The sequence below is a fragment of the Homarus americanus genome, unplaced genomic scaffold, assembly GCF_018991925.1.
Source record: "Homarus americanus isolate GMGI-L3 unplaced genomic scaffold, GMGI_Hamer_2.0 scaffold49667, whole genome shotgun sequence".
NCBI classification, from domain to species: Eukaryota; Metazoa; Arthropoda; class Malacostraca; order Decapoda; family Nephropidae; genus Homarus; species Homarus americanus.
Genome location: NW_024738608.1, coordinates 9,405,754 through 9,427,035, shown reverse-complemented (window position 1 = coordinate 9,427,035; position 21,282 = coordinate 9,405,754). Strand labels below are relative to the sequence as shown.

At 40.3% G+C, this 21,282-nt stretch overlaps 1 protein-coding gene across 1 annotated transcript; it reads right to left on the bottom strand.

Annotated features, from left to right (window-relative positions):
* Positions 1–4,044, bottom strand: LOC121874265. Its single transcript, XM_042378369.1, has 3 exons — positions 3,963–4,044; positions 2,250–2,351; positions 1–977 (listed from the first exon to the last, which is right to left on the bottom strand). The coding sequence occupies exons 2-3, from the start codon at positions 2,347–2,349 to the stop codon at positions 643–645; spliced, it is 435 nt and encodes a 144-aa protein (XP_042234303.1). The 5' UTR covers positions 2,350–2,351; positions 3,963–4,044; the 3' UTR covers positions 1–642.
* Positions 4,045–21,282: the final 17,238 nt, after the last annotated feature.

Below are 21,282 nucleotides of genomic sequence, written 5' to 3'. Positions count from 1 at the left end.
TTAATTTATTACATTTACGTCTATTACTGCATGTTATAGTTTAAGTTTATAAGGCATTAGCCATAACACTGCCTAACAAAGTAAACTGTGGATGGTACAACTGTAATTTTCACATTAGAATTACATATTAATTCATTCCATTTTGTCTTTATATACGAGAAGATCAGGTTATCATAGACAGTAATGGTATATTTATTTTGAAGTTATTGGAGTCTTTTTGGATACGGATACTGTAATGTGACTTTAGAGTAGTGTAACAAGCAAGGCAGCCGGATGGCTGTTGTTGGATACCAGGTGTCCACGTCCTACCGCCTTCATTCCTTTCTCACATTAGTTCCCTCCCTCTTTTGCTCTGATTTAATTCATATATATACACAGTATATATATATATATATATATATATATATATATATATATATATATATATATATATATATATATATATATATATATATATATATATATATATCACTAACCATTTACTGTACATTAATTGTAAGATTTTAGTGTGTCAAAACGATTCTACTCGTTGTATGATAGCTTCGCAGGTTGTTATTGATAATGGTGAGGGAGGGAGGGTAGTTATGGCGGCGCCCAAGAACATATTCAGCTCCCTCACGCAAGTCGCCTCTCCTGAACATTTTATGAGGTGGTGACACCGGTTGCAGGCCCGGCATTGGGGAGACTAGCGGAAGCTGCTAGTAGCTGCTCGCTTTCTGCTTGTGTGTAGTACTCGATGGGGCCTCCTGTGCAATTGTACGTAGGGCAGCAGTCAGGGAAGGGCACCTCTGCAGGGTTGACAAGAATCTCGTTGCAGTCAGCCCTGGGCTTGGCCCTGGCACACTCTGACACAACCTCGAAGAGGGCATCCCCCTCTTTAACACAGGTAGCCTTACCGCAGAAGGGGAGAATCGCCCAAGACTCCGTCACATTGTATACCCGACAGGTGGTTGACCCGAAGCACAGTCCAGGGAAGTCTGGGGACAGGACACCCCACAGTTACCCATGACACCAATTATCCACATTCACTAGTTATCCATGACATCAGTTTCCATATTCACAAGTTACCCATGACACTAGTTCTTCATGTTAACTAGTTACCGATGACACTCTAGTTACACATATTAACTAGTTACCCATGACGCTCTAGTTAACCATATTAACTAGTTACCCATGACGCTAGTTCTTCATAATAACTAGTTACCCTTGACACTAGTTCTTCATATTAACTAGTTACCCATGACACTAGTTCTTCATATTAACTAGTTACCCATGACACTAGTTCTTCATATTAACTAGTTACCCATGACACTAGTTCTTCATATTAACTAGTTACCCTTGACACTAGTTCTTCATATTAACTAGTTACCCATGACACTAGTTCTTCATATTAATTAGTTACCCATGACACTAGTTCTTCATATTAACTAGTTACCCATGACACTAGTTCTTCATATTAACTAGTTACCCATGACACTAGTTCTTCATATTAACTAATTACCCATGACACTCCAGTTAAACATATTAACTAGTTACCCATGACACTAGTTCTTCATATTAACTAGTTACCCAGGACACAATAGTTAACCATATTCACTAGTTATCCATGATGCTCTAGTTATCCATATTCACTTTGCTATCTATGACATCAAATATTTAGGATGTATATACTGTACACACACACACAGTGTCTCAACATTGTCCTTACCTGTTTAAGACACCTGTATATATATTTTGTTTATTATGATGCGCAGAAGAAGGCATATGTATGAGGGACAGGGGGACAGTATGAGGGGCACGGGGATAGTATGAAGGGCAGAGGGAAAGTATGAGGGGCAGGGGGAGATTATAAGGGGCAGGGGGAGAGTATAAGGGGCGGGGAGAGAAAGTGAGGGGCAGGGGGAGAGTATGAGGGACGGAAAGTAGATGGGTAGCAGGAGAGTATGAGGGGTGAAGGGAGAGTATAAGGGGCAGATAAGGTGTGTGAGGGGCAAGGGAGGAGTATATGAGAGGGGAGGAGAAGAGTAAGAAGGGCAGGGGGGCAGTATGAGGTACAGTGGAGGAGTCTGGGGGTATGAAGGGAAGGGGTATTAGGGACAAAAGCAGACTATGAGGGCTACGAGATTATGAGAGGAGAGTATGAGAAGTATACGGGGCACCGGGAGTGTATGAGGGGCAGGGAATTAGTATGAAGGAGTAAGAGAGGTAGAAGTTGAGTACGAGGAACACGGATGGGGACAGAGACACACCTCTGAGTTGGTCAGCTGTCAGTTTCCTGCTGTAAAATGAAGGTTCCTGGGCCACGATAACCACGGCAAGGAACACGCACACCAATCCTACACTCTTCATGACTGAAAAGAAAGCAAATAAATATATGCTGATAACCACATACGAAACAAGAAAACACGAAGTTCCCAAGCGCTTTCGTGAAATTCACATCTTCAGGGCGAGGTCATTGTGGTGTGGGGTCAACACGGGCAGGTTGTGCTGAGGTCATTGTGGTGTGGGGTCAACACGGGCAGGTTGTGCTGAGGTCGGTGTCGTGTGGGGTCAACACGAGCTGGTTGTGCTGAGGTCGGTGTGGTGTGGGGTCAACACGGGCAGGTTGTGCTGAGGTCATTGTGGTGTGGGGTCAACACGGGCAGGTTGTGCTGAGGTCATTGTGGTGTGGGGTCAACACGGGCAGGTTGTGCTGAGGTCATTGTGGTGTGGGGTCAACACGGGCAGGTTGTGCTGAGGTCGGTGTCGTGTGGGGTCAACACGGGCTGGTTGTGCTGAGGTCGGTGTGGTGTGGGGGAACATGGGCAGGTTTTGTGAGGTCATTGTGGTGTGGTGTCCGGGCAGGTTTGCCATGGGTGTAGCAGCGGGTTGTGCTGAGTCGGTGTGTGGTGGGGTCAACAAAGGCAGGTTGTGCCGAGGTCGGTGTGGTGTGGGGTCAACATGGGCAGGTTGTGCTGAGGTCGGTGCGGTTTGGGGTCAACACGGGCAGGTTGTGCTGAGGTCATTGTGGTGTGGGGTCAACACGGGCAGGTTGTGCTGGGGGAGTCAATGCTCAGGATATCTACAAGTTACAACTTATGCAACATAGTTAATTTCCTCAACCTAAATTATCACAACACCTCCTCCTTATCTCTGTTAAACATCCCAAAGTTAAATATTAAAATTCCTTACAGAAAAAGAAACGGAGAGAGGGAGAGAGTTGACTGGTATCAGAAATAAAACCTTCACTAGTACACCTATAACAATTAAAGTTTCACCAGAATGTGGAAAGTGCAGGAGTGGTCACTCGCCGGTCGAAGTGAATGTGTAAAGAACAGGTTTGTCCGCCGTAGCCAGGCTAGAAAGTGAGTATGACTGTGTGACCAATGCCGGCACTTGCAGCGCGTGACTCGCAGGTGCCGCTCTCTCCACCAGTGGTGAGTGTCATCACTTCCTTGTTAAACTTTTGGGCGGCTGCACTGGTTTCAAGGTATTAATAAAACAGAGTTTGAGCAGTGTAAATGATGGTGCAGCATGTCTGGTGCCACATTACCTAAAGAAAAAAAATACCGGTATGCTGTTATGAGGCGTGGTGACTCCTTACAGGTCATATTTACCTAACATTGTTATTATTACTGACACAAGTGGTCAACAACATCATGGTTAAGTAATGCTACTTCCCTTCGACTATTTTCACTATTTTCAAAATTATTTTGTGTCTACTGCACAATCAAAGAATATTCACAGCCTGTCACTTGTAACATTAACCATCACATTCCTCGGATTTCCTCCGACACAAAAATTATATGTAAAGGCTTAAAGATTTTAGTTGTCGAAGCACTAATAAACATTATAATGTCAACGATTAGAAAGACTGAGAAACTGATTTTAATTTAAGTTTTACAACAATAAGTAATTAAAAAAAGGTTACTACCTTGCCACTGTACTTTAAAACTTTCATACTATCGGGCACTGTGTCTTACCTGCTATTGGTGTTACCGTTTATCGGGGGGAGGACACCTGATATACTGATGTTATGATCAACATCCCTTTATATACCCAGACTCCATTGGCCAGCAGTTCTGCGCATGCGTGTGTGAAGTTTCCAAGTATATGGTTTGGTCGTTTCAATATCTCAATTTCTTCTGTAGTTGGTGGTCTCAAAAATGAAAACCATATAATTTACACAATATACTGTTTCATACGATTATTTTAATAAAATTATAATATCAAGTTAACTTTATTCCGACAAATATAGTGCATGTTAGTGACGATAGCTGGCACATGTCGGTAGGGGTGATGTTGCAATCACGGGGAACCGACCGGGACAGTCAGCGGGAAACTTTCTGCACTTCAACGCTTCAACACAATGTACACACTAAAACTTACTGACTGCTTGCGAGTTTCTTCTGATAGCATTTAAAACGCAATGATTACTGTCATATTCCAGATAATATACAAGAAATGGTATAATGATAGACGTACTTCTTTATACCACATAGGTAATACATGATAACCACAGCAATTTAATACTGAAAAAGTGTTGTGTCGAAACGCTTCCATTAATTTCAGTTCAGCAAATGGTGATGGATATATCTGGTTACATAAAGTCATTTAGTTGACCGATGTGTAAAAAGAGGATTATAATGACAATATTGCCCTTCCAAGTAGTAATACTATATTTTTTTCCTGGTGTACTATAACTCAAACTACAACTATTATAGTGATGGTCATGTTGGGCAGGTGTTATGTATAGGGTACCCTCTTGGCCTTTAACAGCCTTGTCCAATACTGACCTCACCCCCACGACTTCAGCTGGTAAACTATAGTATTCCACAAGTCGACCACCGCCGCATGAAGTGTTTTCTTATATGCGTTCTTCGTAACAAATTAGAAAACTTGAAGCTGTGACCACTTGCATTTTCAGTGTTTGATATCCTGACGATACCTGATTCTTCCATTCTTTTCAATATATTGAATGCCCTGTTGTTTCTTGTCCGAAGACTTGTCAAATCCAAAACCCTCAGTCAAGAAATCTTATTTCTGGAATAATTTTAGTGATGTTACGCCTTATTGCAGGCATGGTCTCCATCCTTAGATTCAGTAATGTAATCCAGATGGAAACGTAGGCGAGATTTTCTTATTTTTATCTCTCAGAGGTATGATTAATTATACCCAAAGTTTGGTTGGTTTTCTGTAACCTAACCTCACTTAATGTGTTGATATCAGTGATAAACTTATCACGACACCTAGGTCTTTGCCCATATATACAGTTGGCAAGAAATAATATTCACAGAATAGCTGTGTTTTGAGTTGTTATGCCCTACATGAAGTCTTACACAATGCTTTATAAAAAAATGTTCACCAGTCCTGGAACCATTAGTAAAGATCGTGCAAATCATTTTGTATGGATGTAATGTTTTCCTGCTTGGTCACCTTCCCATACATCTTCGTATTGTCTCCTTGTGGTACTCCACTGTTAACCTCTTTCCTGTCTAATTGAACTCCATTTCTCACTATTAGTCTTTGGACTAGTTTTTAAATTACCCTAATAATTTGCCTGTGTACCGTGTACTGTACCTGAAATTTATAGGCTAACCGCACATGTGGATCACCGTCGAGAGCGTTCAAAATATTAAATGTACTGTACAACACATCCACTGGTAAATCTTGTTCCACATAGTCCTTTACCGTTTCAAGGAATGTTAGTAAATTTTTTCAAACAAGATTTTCACTCCATGAAACCATGTCGTGATGTGTTGATAGGACTGGGCTCTGTCAGTTGTCAGGTGATAGCATCCCGCAAAATTTCATCTGAGTTTGCAGATATGTGATGTTAAGCCGGCTGGCTTATTGTTTTCTCCCGCTCTCTACTGTACACTTCTTGAACGTCTCGGTGATGTTATAGCAGATTTTCAGTCACTAAGCACTTTCCCTTTACAGTGGCGTATATATGTTCACGAAAGGGGGGCCCCAAGTCTCATGAGTCTCAAGATAAGATTATGTAAAAGGATGCCTTTTAAATTTCTAATTCACTTTTTTTAGCAAGCATATTGTATTTACATAGGAGTAAAATAATTAGATATACAGTAGGTTTAACTTGCAGCTGCATCTTTGGTAACTTATAAAATAAATTATACAGTGTACAGGCATTTGTATTCATAAACACAAAAGTTCCTTAGTAAAATACATACATGTTAAGAGAAAACACGTTTTTCTCTTCCAGGATTGTTGCAAAATTAAGTACTGTACTTTGCAATGAAGCATGTGAAACACAAAAACTTGCAGGTCAGCACAAGATGCGCGAAATTTTCAATTCCACCAAAACATTTTATTGACCAATCACTCGTGGCTTAGCCTCCCTCCGCTCATCCGACGGTAACTCCATAATTAAAGACAATGAAGGCCTCAACCGAATCACTGATGTCGATGTTCTGACAACCCAGCAGGTCCCTCAGCATCAAGAGCTGACCCACCTCAGCTTACGTCAATCCCTGGATGAGGTAGCAACTGCCATCAAACAGATGAAAAATAACAAAGCCTCAGGACCTAATGGAATCCCAGCCGAGGTGTTTAAAGCAGGAGGACCTCTGCTTACCAGCCGTCTCCTGGAGAATATATGGGAAAAGGAGGAAATCTCCTAAGCTCCTAAAGACACTTCCATCGTCAATGCTTATAAGAACAAGGGAGACCGGTCAGACTGTGGCAACTACCGTAGGGTCTCGCTGCTGTCCGTAGCTGGCAAATTATTGCCTGAGGCGGAAAACTTCCTCCCAGAATCTCAATGCTCTTTGCTGCCCGCCAGATACAGGAAAAGTGCAGTGACCTGTACATGGCTTTCATCGACCTAACCAAGGCCTTCGACTCGGTCAACAGGGAAGCCCTCCGGTGGACCCTCAGCTGTTTTGGCTCCCCTCCAAAATTCATGGCCATTGTAAGGGTGTGTACTGGCACCAACTCTCTTTTCCATTGTCTTGGCTGCCTTCCTTGCTCGTGCCAGTGCCAATTTAGCCGGTGGGGTGGACATCGAGTACAGGATGAAGGGTCTTTTCAACATAAGACGACTTCAGGCAAGAACAAATGTGTCGGCAGCTTCCATTGCTGAACTTCAGCATGCAGACGACCTCACCCTTGTTGCTCACACTGAACACGACCTACAGGAGATCCTGAACACCTACACAGATGCGTATGCACACTTTGGCCTTGAGGTGAATGTACGTAAGACTCAGATTCTCTTTCAACTTGCCACTGGTTCAGACACACCTCCACCATCCATCCAGCTTAACGGTACTACCCTCTTTAATGTTACCTACTTTCGGTATCTCGGCTCCCACCTGTCCACCACCGCGGAAATTGATGAAGAGATTCAGCCTCGGATCAGATGTGCATCTTAAGCCTTTGGCTGACTCCGAAACCGTGTCTTTAGCTGTAGGGAGCTGAAATTATCTACAAATTTATACTTATATCGAGCAGTGGTCCTCCCCACCCTGCTATATGGCAGCAAGACATGGGTCACATACAGGAGGCACCTCAAGGCACTTGAGAACTTTCACCAACGTAGTCTCCGTTCCATCCTCCGAGTTCGCTGGGAAGACAAGAGAACAAATGCCAGTATCTTTGCTGACACCAACTGTAGGGGCATCGATGCTACCATAATCCATGAACAACTACGCTGGACTAGCCATGTTACCCGCATGGACGACAGTAGACTGCCAAAGCAGCTACTTTACAGTCACCTTACGAATAGTAAATGTAACGCCGGCGGGCAACTGAAAAGGTATAAGGATAGTCTTAAGACAAACCTGAAAAAGTGCCAAATCGACCCCCTCACCTGGGAGTTGATTACTCCACATCGTAACTATTGAAGGAGCACCACACGAGAAGGTGTTGTTACGAACCCCTCCACCAATTGTCATGATCTACCTACCCAGCACTACGAACCACGCCATCTATTGTCCTGATCTACCTACCCAGCACCACGAGCAACGCCATCTAGGGACGAGACACGAGTATGACTCGTCTTAGTTACCACTCCGGGGTTTCCCTTCTCTATATCCTGGTTGTTGCGTCACTTCCTCCAAGTCTTCTTTGTCAGCTCGAGTTCGAGGAGAGAGGACTACACTCTGGGAAGTGACCACAGGATCACCTATCCTCTAAACCTACGGCACAGTGACTACCTACCACCGTCTTCAATACTCAGCCTTACTCGTCAGCCATCTCAGCTCCTCACTTAAGTATTTGTAATCTTGTATTGCCTCTCCCACCTCCACCTTGCTTCAAATTATTGTATGTTGTATAAATATGTATATACTGTTAATGTTTAGGTTAAGTATGGTTAAGGGTAATTTATAGGAAGCTGAATATTTTGTTAAGGGATTTATGGTACTTTATTATACACAACAAAAACTCTCATCCTCTGTCTACCCTTTTATAGTCCGATTGTCTTTGTTTTTTTGTTGTTGTTGCCTGTTGGGATCTGGGTAGACTTTTAACTATATTCAAAATCCCCAACTCGTAACAGTGTCAATACTTTCAAGTTAGCCCGACTGCAAACCGAGGCAGACAAGCACCAACGCCGGAAAGACGCTGTCACCGCCCCTCTCGCACTCGATGTAGCCCTCCACATGTGCAACATCTGTGAACGATTCTGCCGGTCCCGTATCGGCCTCTTTTGTCACCTGAAAACTCACCAATGAAGGTGACATCACCAATAACTCATATCATTGTATCATAGCTGGATGATCGTCATACTTGATTTCGAGTGACAGCAAAGTAGTAGTAGTAGTGTATGTTTAATTGTGGTGTGTAACTGTGGTATATAAATGGTGTATACATGTGGAGTATAATTGTTGTATAACTGAGACGTGTACGTGTGGTGCAAAACCGTGGTGTACAACCGGGTGGCTGGAAGGTATTATCCAAGAATTATGCAGGAAGTGGTGGCCACAGTCCCTCCTGCCTCCCTTTTCCAGTAACTGGGAAACTAGCAGCAGCTCAAGGTTACATTCTCAACAAAAACATCCGTGAATAATAAAACTAACAATTTAACTCAGAGACTCAGAGTGATCTTCGACAGGTAGCACTGTTTCCTGTATTCATGTTAACCCCACTCATGAACAAAGAAATAAACCGGTCAAGTCATACACACAAGTACTTTCGTTGTACAGTATATCTCTTGATTTCTAAATGTTGATGGACTAGAGTAATTACTGCCGGAAGCTACAGAGGCGTTCCTAAAATAACTCCATGGGAATCAGAACAATGAAGGAAGTATATTGCGAAGGGAAACATATTTATTTTGAACTAAGCAAAGAACAGGTTGACTGTGAATAAGAATATATATGCATTAATTGAAAACTTAGGTCATTCCAGAGAGAAAGAAGAAAAAAAAAGGGATACAGTATATAATTCCTAATCGCGGTGACCCTGAGAATATATTGCAAAATGTTAACCTCGACGAGGGAAAATATCATTAATGGGTTTTCTTATCAAAGGATGACCTTTCCGTTCTTCCTGACTATCGCGCAGGACTCCCGGAGGACACTTACAGTCACGACTCTAACCTGACACTTCCTGTTGACGACACACTGTCTAAAATATTACTGTCAATGAAGCAAATTCTGAAATTATTGCTGTCAAAAATACAAACTTTATTCGTTTATCTATAAAACACATAAACGCCAAGCCATTATAAAACACGAATTTCATAAGCTTCTCTGTTCATTACACAAAGTTCAAACCCATTATCGTAAAACACTCATTTAAGATTAATTTGTGAATGTTGAAAGCATCAAAATATTTTCCGTGAGAGACAAAAATCAATAGTACAGTATAACTATTAATAATACACAGAAACTTTATCTGTTGTCATAACACGAGTTTAGGTATTACTTTGGTCAACGGAACATGTTATGTATTACTGTAAAGGAACCCGTGACAAGCATGAGCCTAACAAACAATTAGCCTACAAGCAATTTTTGAGATATTTAAAGAGCTAGGAACACTTACTACGTGCCGTGAGAAGGTCATCTTCAATTGTTTAAAGTTTATTTTACAATATATTTTACGTACAGATATAGTTTATCACTATAATGTAAGTATTTCCCGGTTTTTTTAATTGCATGGTATATGGTCTGTTATTTCGATCTTGTTAGCGAGTCCCTCAAGGTAATGACAAGTACTGTGCGTACAATACATAGTGTATACCTGTAATAATGACATTAAACTATTTGATGACTGAAAATGAACTTTAAATTGTAATTTGTTATACTGCAATTTGGTTGTTTTGTGGAAGAGAAGGAAATTATTGCTCAATCACTGTGTAGTTTACCATCATTCTTAGTTCCAGCAGGTATTGTTAAGGTCAGTGGGTTACAGTATTGTGACATTAAGTTGTTGTAAAGCATAATATGATACAGTATATATTGTAATGAGTTTGGGTACATTTGTTTATTTATTTTGCATTTAGAATGGATTTCAATTATATTTAACTTTGTTTACAACTGATAATACAACATTTGGTGTTACGTGTCTAGCTGGCAAGACAATGGGAACTTTAGGGTAATAATAATACACGGAGAGAGGAGTCCTGTTTACTTGGCGGCCATGTGTCTCTCTACAAAACAACAACAAAAGAACATCGAGATGCGCAGCACGCTTCATTTAAAATTACATAACGTAGCATCTTTCCACTCAAGGTAAAGAATGTACTGACAAACTTCAAATAAAGAAAAAAAAATAGAAATGCAAGATAACAATAAAACATGGGAAAATCATATGCTCTATACCTCATCACATCAGTATTAATGGATGTCCTTAAGGTTGAAATTAAGGCATCTTACTTAATGCTAAGTATATAGTTTATAGAACCTACATAGTTAGAGCTTTCAGATGAGACCTCAGAGTCACTATGAGCAGGTAGATAAGTCCCATTGATAGAGTCAAGCTATTGGTCTAGTCTCCTAGAGGCAGTCACCTCACGTCCATTTCTTTTACTTTTACTTTATCCTCTTCGCCACTGATCGGCTCGTTAGCTGCTTGGGCGGTTGGTTACGTCTCTGACACGCACTGTTGTCAGATATTGGGCATGCACTGGCTCCTGAATATATCGGAACCTGCTCCAATGTTGGTCAAGTCTGGGATCGAATGAGTTCACACTCGGTGCCGTCACAACGCTCCCTGGCAGATTGTTCCAAGAGTTCACAATTCTCACTCCGAAAAAGTTTTCCCTCACAGTTTTCTGGACTTGTGGCTTCTTCAACCTTGAGCTGTGACCCGTTGTGGAGCGGACGTCCGCCAGCTCCAGGTATGTACATTGTACAGTCCCCCTCACTAGTGCGTTTAAAAGGGCTTGTCAGGTTTTGTGCAGCGTGACAGTGCTGTATTTGATTAGATGAAACTCTCAATAGTAAACATACTATGGAATCAACGTAAACAAATATTAAAACAAATTTATAAATGTAAGTATTTGTGGAATGTTTTTATGTTTAATAAGAAATGCGTGAAATAGACTGTTATAAGATCGTGTCTTTTGCCTAGTGGACGGCAGGCCTGGGGCAATTAATTAACTTGGCGTAACTCGTTAACTTTTGAAATAACAGTTTAACTTAACTTAACTTAATCAACATTTTGGTAAATAAATTGGTTAACTTCGATTAATTACCAATTGAACTCCTTAGAAGAAATAGCAAATAATATATAACGCACCAGCCCTTGCGCCCAGTGAGTATCTATGATGTTGACTTTCCTGTACAGTACACTAAACGTTCGTAGCCAGACTGGAGAGGGTGAGGCCGCCCTGCCTGCTGCCTCTCAGTTACTCGGTTGTCGTTGCAGTGTCCATGTGATAAACATGTGATAAAAAAGTCAAGAATTTATAATTATTTTATCTCGAGACTTATTCATACCAAGGAAGTAGTGTGCCAGACTGCCTCACTCAGTTTGGCTATTCAGGCATTCAAACTACAGTATTCATTGTATCTTCTGGAAAACATTTACAGGATATTAAGTTATTTAATCCACATGAAAATTCCCCGAAGCAAATTTGACACAGACTGGTTAACTTGACTTAATCGAGAAAAAATTCTTAAATTAATTAGTTAATGTTAAGAAAATCAGGTTAACTGTAAAAAAATGAAAATTAACTTAAATTAACAAGTTAAATTTGAAACTTAATCGCCCATGCCTCGTGGACGGTGGTATAGAGAGAATGTGGGGTGGGAGGAGGGCAACAGGGAGGGAAGTAGAGGCAGGTATCCCTCTTTCTACAGTAATGGTATCCGTTAATGCTGAACTATTAACACTCAATTGAGGCTTAAGCTTATATCTATTATTTTCCTCGTCTGCTATATTATGCAGATAACATTCATACTGTTATTGTTAAACTTTGACCAAGGTGTGAACAAGAGAAGGTTTGAAGTTAATTGCAGTGATTCCTTATGCAGAAGTACTTATTGCTTGCTATAACAATCTACTATACTGTACTAATAGAGTAAATAGAACATGTAATAATAATAAGCGTGCTTGCAATCTGTCTCAGTATCCGAGGTGCATGTCACGTAGGGTGTTGGTAATAATGTAAGGTGTTGGTAATACTGCAAGGTGTTGGTAATGATGTAAGGTGTTGGTAATACTGCAAGGTGTTGGTAATGATGTAAGGTGTTAGTAATACTGCAAGGTGTTGGTAATGATGTAAAGTGTTGGTAATACTGCAAGGTGTTGGTAATGATGTAAAGTGTTGGTAATACTGCAAGGTGTTGGTGATGATGTAAGGTGTTGGTAATACTGCAAGGTGTTGGTAATGATGTAAAGTGTTGGTAATACTGCAAGGTGTTGGTAATGATGTAAGGTGTTGGTAATACTGCAAGGTGTTGGTAATGATGTAAAGTGTTGGTAATACTGCAAGGTGTTGGTAATGATGTAAAGTGTTGGTAATACTGCAAGGTGTTGGTGATGATGTAAGGTCCCTTGGTCGTGTCCCAGGAGGAGAGTTCTATATTCACTCGGCCACCGTACTCCTATACATTGTATTTTATAATTAACGATTACCAAAATAATGTGTTGTCTGGGGTTTAATGTTCGTATGTTCAAGAACTGTTGTGATGATTTACTTAAATTGTATTTTTTCATGACTATTCCTTTATATTACATACTTTTGTTCAGCTCATCTCTTATAATGTTATATTTACCTTTAATGAATGTGCTACCATACTATTTTTATTAGTATACTAATTATGTTATATGTGTGTGTGTATGACACTGCCAGGGGTGTATCGGTGATGGACACCCAAGTCTCGGGTGGGGTAACGGTGGTGTGTCATTGTTCACCACTTGTTCAATGGACGCTGTCCCGTTTGCCTCACCACTGCATTGTTCTCCTCCAGGAGTGATTCAGACAGGTGCAGTGAGCGGCAAGAATTACATTCTTTATAAAGAGGAAATTTCCCAAATACTATATTCTAATGAATGAAAAAACAAGTCGATTCTAGCCGAAATTAAAAAAAAAAGTAGGGCTTTCAAGGATAACAATTAAAGTTTCCCTCCTCATTATTATGTGTTTACATCTAGCGCTGGGAGTCATTCTTCACCTACCATATTGACCAATCCGGTTTCTGTGGTTTGTTTGCTAGTCTGTTTACTTTCTTTGTTCACTTTGGAGCTTCACAATTTTCCTCAATATTGGACAAAGATTCAGACCAGTGGTCACCTATAAGGACCTCCCATGGACAGGCTTAGAAGTTTACCCAATGATAGGAATTTAAATGGATGGGAAAATTCATCCCCACACTTAGAAATTCATCCCTGGATCACCAAGAGACTGTGGTGGTGAATGTTGCAAAGTTTATTGGGGTTGGCCAGACTAGCTCGTTTTTGCGAAGGCAATTGCCACAGTCCTGTCACTTCAATGACTGTTGCCATGACCCTGTCCTTTCAGCGACTGTCGCCATGGTCCTGTCCTTTCATTAGCTGTTGCCAAGGTCCTGTCCCTTCATTGATTGTTGCCATGGTCCTGTGTCTTCATTGATTGTTGCCATGGTCCTGTGTCTTCATTGATTGTTGCCATGGCCCTGTGTCTTCATTGATTGTTGCCATGGCCTTGATATAGCGGTGACACAGCAGGGTGTTGTGAGTTACAATACAGCAAAATGTTGTGAGCGGTGATACAACAGGGAGTTGAGCGGTGATATAGTAAGGTGTTGTGAGTAGTGTATAGTGTCACTGCCTATACCTTACTAACAGGAAGAAGGTGGGGGAACGTAAACCTTCACTTCCCTTCAAAAGAAACATGAGAACCACTCCCAGCCCCAGCGACCAAGAACATGATAACAGTTGTGTATATAACCACCAGGAAAACCAACAGACGTCTCTTTAACGATCATGAAAACACAAAACTCTCTCTAAAGTCTTGAACAAGAAGCATGACTACATCTCTTTAACATCCAGGAAAACAAACAGTAGCCTCTAACATGCAGGAAAACAAAGTGGTCAAGAAAAATCAAGGGAACTCATTAGGCTATAGCTCCATTTACTTTCCAGGAAAACAACCTCATCCGTCTTTCACATGCAGAATAACAATCAAAGCAATCTTTAACCCTCAGCAAAACAATCACAGCCATCTCTTAACATCCACAATACCAGATAAAGGTGTTTCTTACATACAAGTAACTGTTAGTGTTGGCTTAGAGAAGTACAGTATCTTGTGTTGTGCTCACCTTGATGTGATCATAATGACAGAAAAAACAAATCCTCTCAAGGGCTTAGACAGGTGCACTAAGTAGTGCGTAGTGGTGTTTCAGTTCGTTAGATCATGTGCTCTACAACACAACGTGTTATAATGGGCGTTTAGCTATTATCCTGGGTTTTACTTGGTCCCTGCTGGGGCCTGAAGGCATATAGTGTAATGTATTTAGTGGAGATTTTGGTAGGGGATGTAGCGGTGCGGTATATTAAGTTCGTGGAGAATGCAGTGGGTGTCTAGTTGTCGAAGTAGTTGTGTAGTGCTTGAATTGGTATCTGAAAATGGCACTTGGTGAATAGTCGTTACATGAAGTATATATCAACGGTAGACAATGAGTGGTGGCAGGCAATGGTTGCGGTGGTTGAAGAGGAGTATGGTAGGTGAGGTGCGCTTGAATAGGAAATTGGTCCACATTGATAAAAAATTTACGATATTTGTAATTAGTGTATATTTATTGGAAATTGTGTAGATTAATTTGATGTGGTTTGTGTTGCTGGAGTGGGTGTTGAGTTGTTGAAGTGGGGGCATCATCACCAACAACACCACCTGTATCACCACCACCACTTCCACCAGCACCTCCACCTTCACCACCATCTCTACAACCACCGCCACCAACACCACCACCTGCATCACCACCACCAGCAAATTCATCACCACCTCCATCACTGCCTGCATCACCACCATCTCTATCATCATCGCTACCAAAACCACCACATTGCATCACCACCAGCATCACTATTTCCACCGCTTTTATACAAGGTGTAACAAAACTCCGTTCCCATAGAGAATATGGTACAACAAATTGAAATTCGATTATGCTATCAAATTTATAAATTGCAAATCTTGTGGAATTCTGATATATCAAAGAATAATTTTTCGTTTATACAGTACAAATGAATTTAATAAACTTAACATTTAAACCAGTCAATTTTGTTCGTAATTAACAACCAACCTATAGCCTAACATACCATCGGTCTCGTGGGAAACCAATTATGAAATTATTTGCACGTGTTACACAGCATGTAATAACGCTAACTCTGGTTTCTCGTGTACGGTGTGAATTGCCATGGATAACCCCAATAGTCTAATGGTATAACAATTACGTACTGTACCACACCTTTAAGTTGTCATGGTTGAATGCAAACTAAACTTAAGAAGGCAATACAGTAACACTGCCGATTTCAAACTGGTTCGCCGCTCATTGCCATTGGGCTCATCTGTCTTGTTTTATATATGTTACGTTTTATTATTTGCGAATTCTGTTATTTTGCAAAATTCATAGCATGCATATTGGTAATTTTGCGAAATAACTTAGACAACCTAAACCAACCTAACCTTATGGTTAGGTTAAGTTAGGATGGCTCGTGTAGATTGATACACAGTTAAGTGGTCCTGTTTTTTTTTTTTAACTTTGGTTAACCTGGTTGTAAGTTATTCCGCAAAATTATCAATTGCATGCCGGGAATTTTGTACAGGTTGTCGTTAAAGTCCCGTTCTGATTTCAAACAAATATTATGTAGATCCGCAATGGAAACGTGGACAGGATAAATCTCGATAAAACCACACAGGAAAAAGGGGAACAATGGAGCTCCTTAGCTTTCGTCTTTATTCAAGACATCTTCAGAAGCAACTGAATTTACAGGGACTGAGAGAGGCTTTTATACAATGGGTGACCTTACAGAAAATGAGGTCAGGTCAATAACGTGGGACCCACTAATCCACACACCACCTCCACCGTAAACGAAAGAAGAGCTTATAAAAATGGGTGACATAACAACTGGTCAGGTAAAAAACATGAGACCACTTATCATCTACCCTATATCCACCCCAAATGCTTGCAAAGCATTTATTAACCTAAGGCCACTGACAAATGAATTTATGTAACGTGTCATTAGCTTTGTCCTGACCACCACTAAAGTTTATAGAATTAATATCCCAAATTAGACTTGCTTCAGCCAGAAATCTTTGTGACACATGCTGATTTAAATACATCTAGGGTATATTGTTTTCCAATCCATGGTATGATTGCTGTTCCTAATATGAACGAAAAGTGCACTGCTTTCAGATGCTGTTCTAATATTATACGTGTGCTGTTTTATTATAAGTTGTAATGCTTTCCCAGTCTTACCTACATTATTTCCATTACAATTGCGACATGGAATACAGTAAACACTTCAATTTACATTCAAGGTTGGGATGTTCTTAATTAACGTACTAGTAATAATATAATCATACTTTAAAACAACAATATATACAAATAAATCACTTTAGGTGCGCGTGATCCATGTACTGTACGTATACTGTATGCTGATAACCTCGGTTTTCAGCATACACACACACACACATTATATATATATATATATATATATATATATATATATATATATATATATATATATATATATATATATATATATATATATATATATATATATATATATATATATATATATAGCGAACGAGAGATAGAACGCAGTATTCCGTGTTAACGCAAGGTGATAGTTACAATCATCAACAAAAGAGGTGTGTACAGTTTTACTGCATGTCAAAGCTGCGTATCAGCCACTTTAGCTTCGCTCCGCTTGTTCACAGTGGAAGATAATAGCTGCAGCTAAACCCCTCCAAAAGTAACGGAAGCTTTCTCAGCCTATGATCAATGGGAGCTGTTCCTGTATTCCTCACGGGTGGAAGGACTCATTGTTTTCGTGTAGAGGCAATCACAGTGTTTTATCTCCACGAATAAAGCATCACACACTACCCGGTGTAAAAGTCTCGGATTACCCTCCCGGTTCAAGTTACTCCGCGGTTATTTGAACCTAAGTCGTAAGTACCCCCTCCAGTTTCAAATAACCCCCTATTTCTCACAGCTTATTTGGCTATATAGAATTAAGATAGACCAAATTTTATTGAATGCTTGTTTGTTCTGTGCGGTTATGCATGTATTGAGTTTTGAAAACGAAATTATTTCTATTTAAAACACCGATTTTGTAACGTTAACGACCCATTCTTGGCATCAAAAGACTTAGGTAAAATTCGATTAAATCCTAAACTAAGCCTGTTTCTTGTGATGCCAAATCGTTTGAATAGTGTTAACAATAATCACACTTATATCTCTTGTTTATATCACCATTGATGTTACATGAAAATTAGTTTAAATGGATACTAAATTATTATTATTATTGTGATGCCCTTTTTTATGCCCCCAGTTAGACTTTCATCTCAAATCGCTTTCGTCAGATTTGGATAATTACGCTCAGATCTGTACCAGGGTCTTTTATAACCCATACTAATTTATATTCTACGATCTCACATTCACAATAATTCTTCCATAATGACGAAATCACGCTTTCCTCACTACTTATTTGATGCTCGGGCACTTACTGTAACTGGTTGGAGTCAAAGTGCAGCACTGCATGTGCGTTTAGTTTAAGTTGTTCTTATCATTAATAATGTTAAGATGATACTATAAAGAAAATTCAGCATTGATCGTGATCTTGAGCTCATCTTTAACACAATAAGAAAATAAATAAATTAATAGGTAAATAATAATAAAAGGAAACCAACAAAAATGCTACATAATGAAAAAAAATATAGTATATCATAATACTTATGTTGTCTTTCAGTTTCTAAGCCACTGTGTGTGAATGAGCATTGAGCCCTTTTGAACAGCAACACAGTTTGATTTACCATTATGGAAAATGGCTTTGTGATGCAAGTTCAGCTGTAGACAGGCGTGATAATTCAATGACTTTTTGTAAGTTTCATGACTCATCAAGGATAAACGCTGGTTATTATCCCTATATAAGATTTACGTAAGGCAATACACTAACCTTGAATTTGTCAGCTAACTGAAAGGCCTCCCAAGACCCCGATACCTTGTGTACTATTAATAATTTAAGGGTGATGATACATCTTGAAGGTGAGTGAGCATGTAAGAGTGTTTCTGATAACTGTATAAGAGGAACCTTAGCCAACATAATTTTACAAATATATATATATATATATATATATATATATATATATATATATATATATATATATATATATATATATATATATATATATATATATATATGTATATATATATATATATGTATATATATTCTGTATGAGAACCTGAATGTCAATGTCAACAAGTATCTCAAGGTGTTCAGGACTTCTTGGGCCCTCCACTTCTTCAGTGCCCAGCTCCGCCAAGTCTTGACTCCGCCCACTACCACCGTCCGCTACCCCTCTCTCTGCCTTCCTCAGTCTATCTCTGCGGTACTTTCATCCACTTCTACTTCACGTTGTGTCCAGTTTCATTACCTCCTGATCCATAAGAACTAAAACAGGCTATCAGTTACTGGCTCCTTTATTTCTATGCAATACAGTATAACTCACGTTAAGAAGTTCATTCTATATTCTGTCATCCCAAAGCTCGATTGATAGATAAGCTGCCATAAAGACTATAGAAAGCGTTTTTTTCTGTGTTGTATAATATCAGGTCCAGGATGAATCACCTGCGCAGATGGAGCAAAAAAACCTCACTGAACCGTAACAACTCTGCTACACTGGTTAACAAAAACACGCCAAGTCTGGTTACCCGTTAGAGTTAGAGTGTCTTGAGATGCGAATCGGTTTATTCTCAAACTCTGCCTGGAGTGAACATCAAGGATAAAGGGGGGAATATTTGTTCCTCCACCACCGTAAATAAGCTCTGATCTGTTTATAAGTATAATTATACTTTATATCGATACCCTCCTAAAGTGCCCAGTTTTTATGATATAAACTTATATAAACAGCAGACAGGGGTGGGTGTGTAGGTTGTGGTAGACATGGGTGGTGGTGTAGGTTGTGGTAGACATGGGTGGTGGTGTAGGTTGTGGTAGACATGGGTGGTGGTGTAGGTTGTGGTAGACATGGGTGGTGGTGTAGGTTGTGGTAGACATGGGTGGTGGTGTAGGTTGTGGTAGACATGGGTGGTGGTGGCAGTTATGTACTACAACACTGATGGTTGTAGTCATGTAGGTGTAGTAGTTATGGGCGACTATGCCAGGTTATAATCATGGGTGATGGTGTAGTGCGTGAAGTCAGTCATGAGCAACGGTGCATGCCAAATGGGCTGTAATTCATGGCCACAAGCCGCACTTACGTAACACAGCACAGTGTCCTTGTAAACCTCTACTTTACTGTTATCCACCCCCTACTGCACCTCCCAGCGACCCTCCCCTGCACCTCTCCGAGACCCTCCCTTGCATCTCCCTGCGACCCTCCCCTGCACCTCTCCCAGACTCTCCCCTGCACCTCCCAGCGACCCTCCCCTGCACCTCTCCCAGACTCTCCCCTGCACCTCCCTGTGATCCTCCTCGCAACGCTCCTTCACACCTGCCTGTGTTGTTCATTCTCACCTCTTCGTAACCCTCCCTCACACCTCGCCGTAACACTCCCTCACACCTCGCTGTGACACTCCCCCACACCTCGCCGTGCACTTACACCCCTGCGAGATTTACCTGCACTGCTGACCTCCTCGCACCTGTCTGCGTCCCCAACCCCACACCTGCCTGTGACTCTTACCCGCACCTCCCATTTCACATGACAGGTAAGTCAACCTGCAAGGACAAACTGTTGTAGCATAACACCCTTGGCAGTGGTGGTCGATAGTCATTATTTCTCACCTCAGGGTTCGGCCCACGCTTATACCTGCCACAATATTTCTCTCATTATAATTTGATCAAGTTTTACAAGAGACCAATATTGTTGTATACTGCACCTCATGGTACCACAACCTACCTTACCTCTCACACGACTCAAGCTGAGAAAATATTAAGGTCAAGTTAACCTGACCTGACCTGATATACCTTAATCTCCGTGGGTTTGTGTTACCAAATTACACAAAGATGAAATACTTTATTTATTTAACACTTTTCGAAAATGATTACTGAATTGTACATTGTTTCATTAAGCTTTATTTTGAGCTAACGTTTATTAGAGAGGAATCAACTTTCTGTAAAGACACGGTATGAGTCATCCCAGTTGAGTACATTATTATATAACATTGAACATGCGTGAACAGTGCACTAGACTGTTGCTGTTAAGGTTATTCATTTCTCCCTGTCCAAGTTTCACCTGTTTGACCACTATATTTGGTTCATAACTTTTACAGGGAATAATATCAAACAACAAACAAATTATTCAATACTGATAGGCAGATTAGGAAAGGGGGTAGGGTAGCACTTTCTTTTTCTAGTATGTGACAGCTGACCTTCCAGATCTGGATAGGTGGCTCATTGTCTTATCATTCATACAACATATATATTTTTTTAAGTTAAAAAAAATAATTGCAAAACCTATAACTCTGAATGCTAACTAAGGCAAACAGCCAATTTACCGCTTCATATTAAACTATAAATCCATGATATAATATTTAATATCCATTAATGTTATGTAACAAAACAGTCTATAAAGTAATATGAATTAATCACTGAAGGAGATACATCGCCCTATCATAATGTCTTATTCGCTGAGGGCCCATCACCGTTCACATATTTATATCAAATGCTATTTGTCAAACTCGGCCTTCGTGT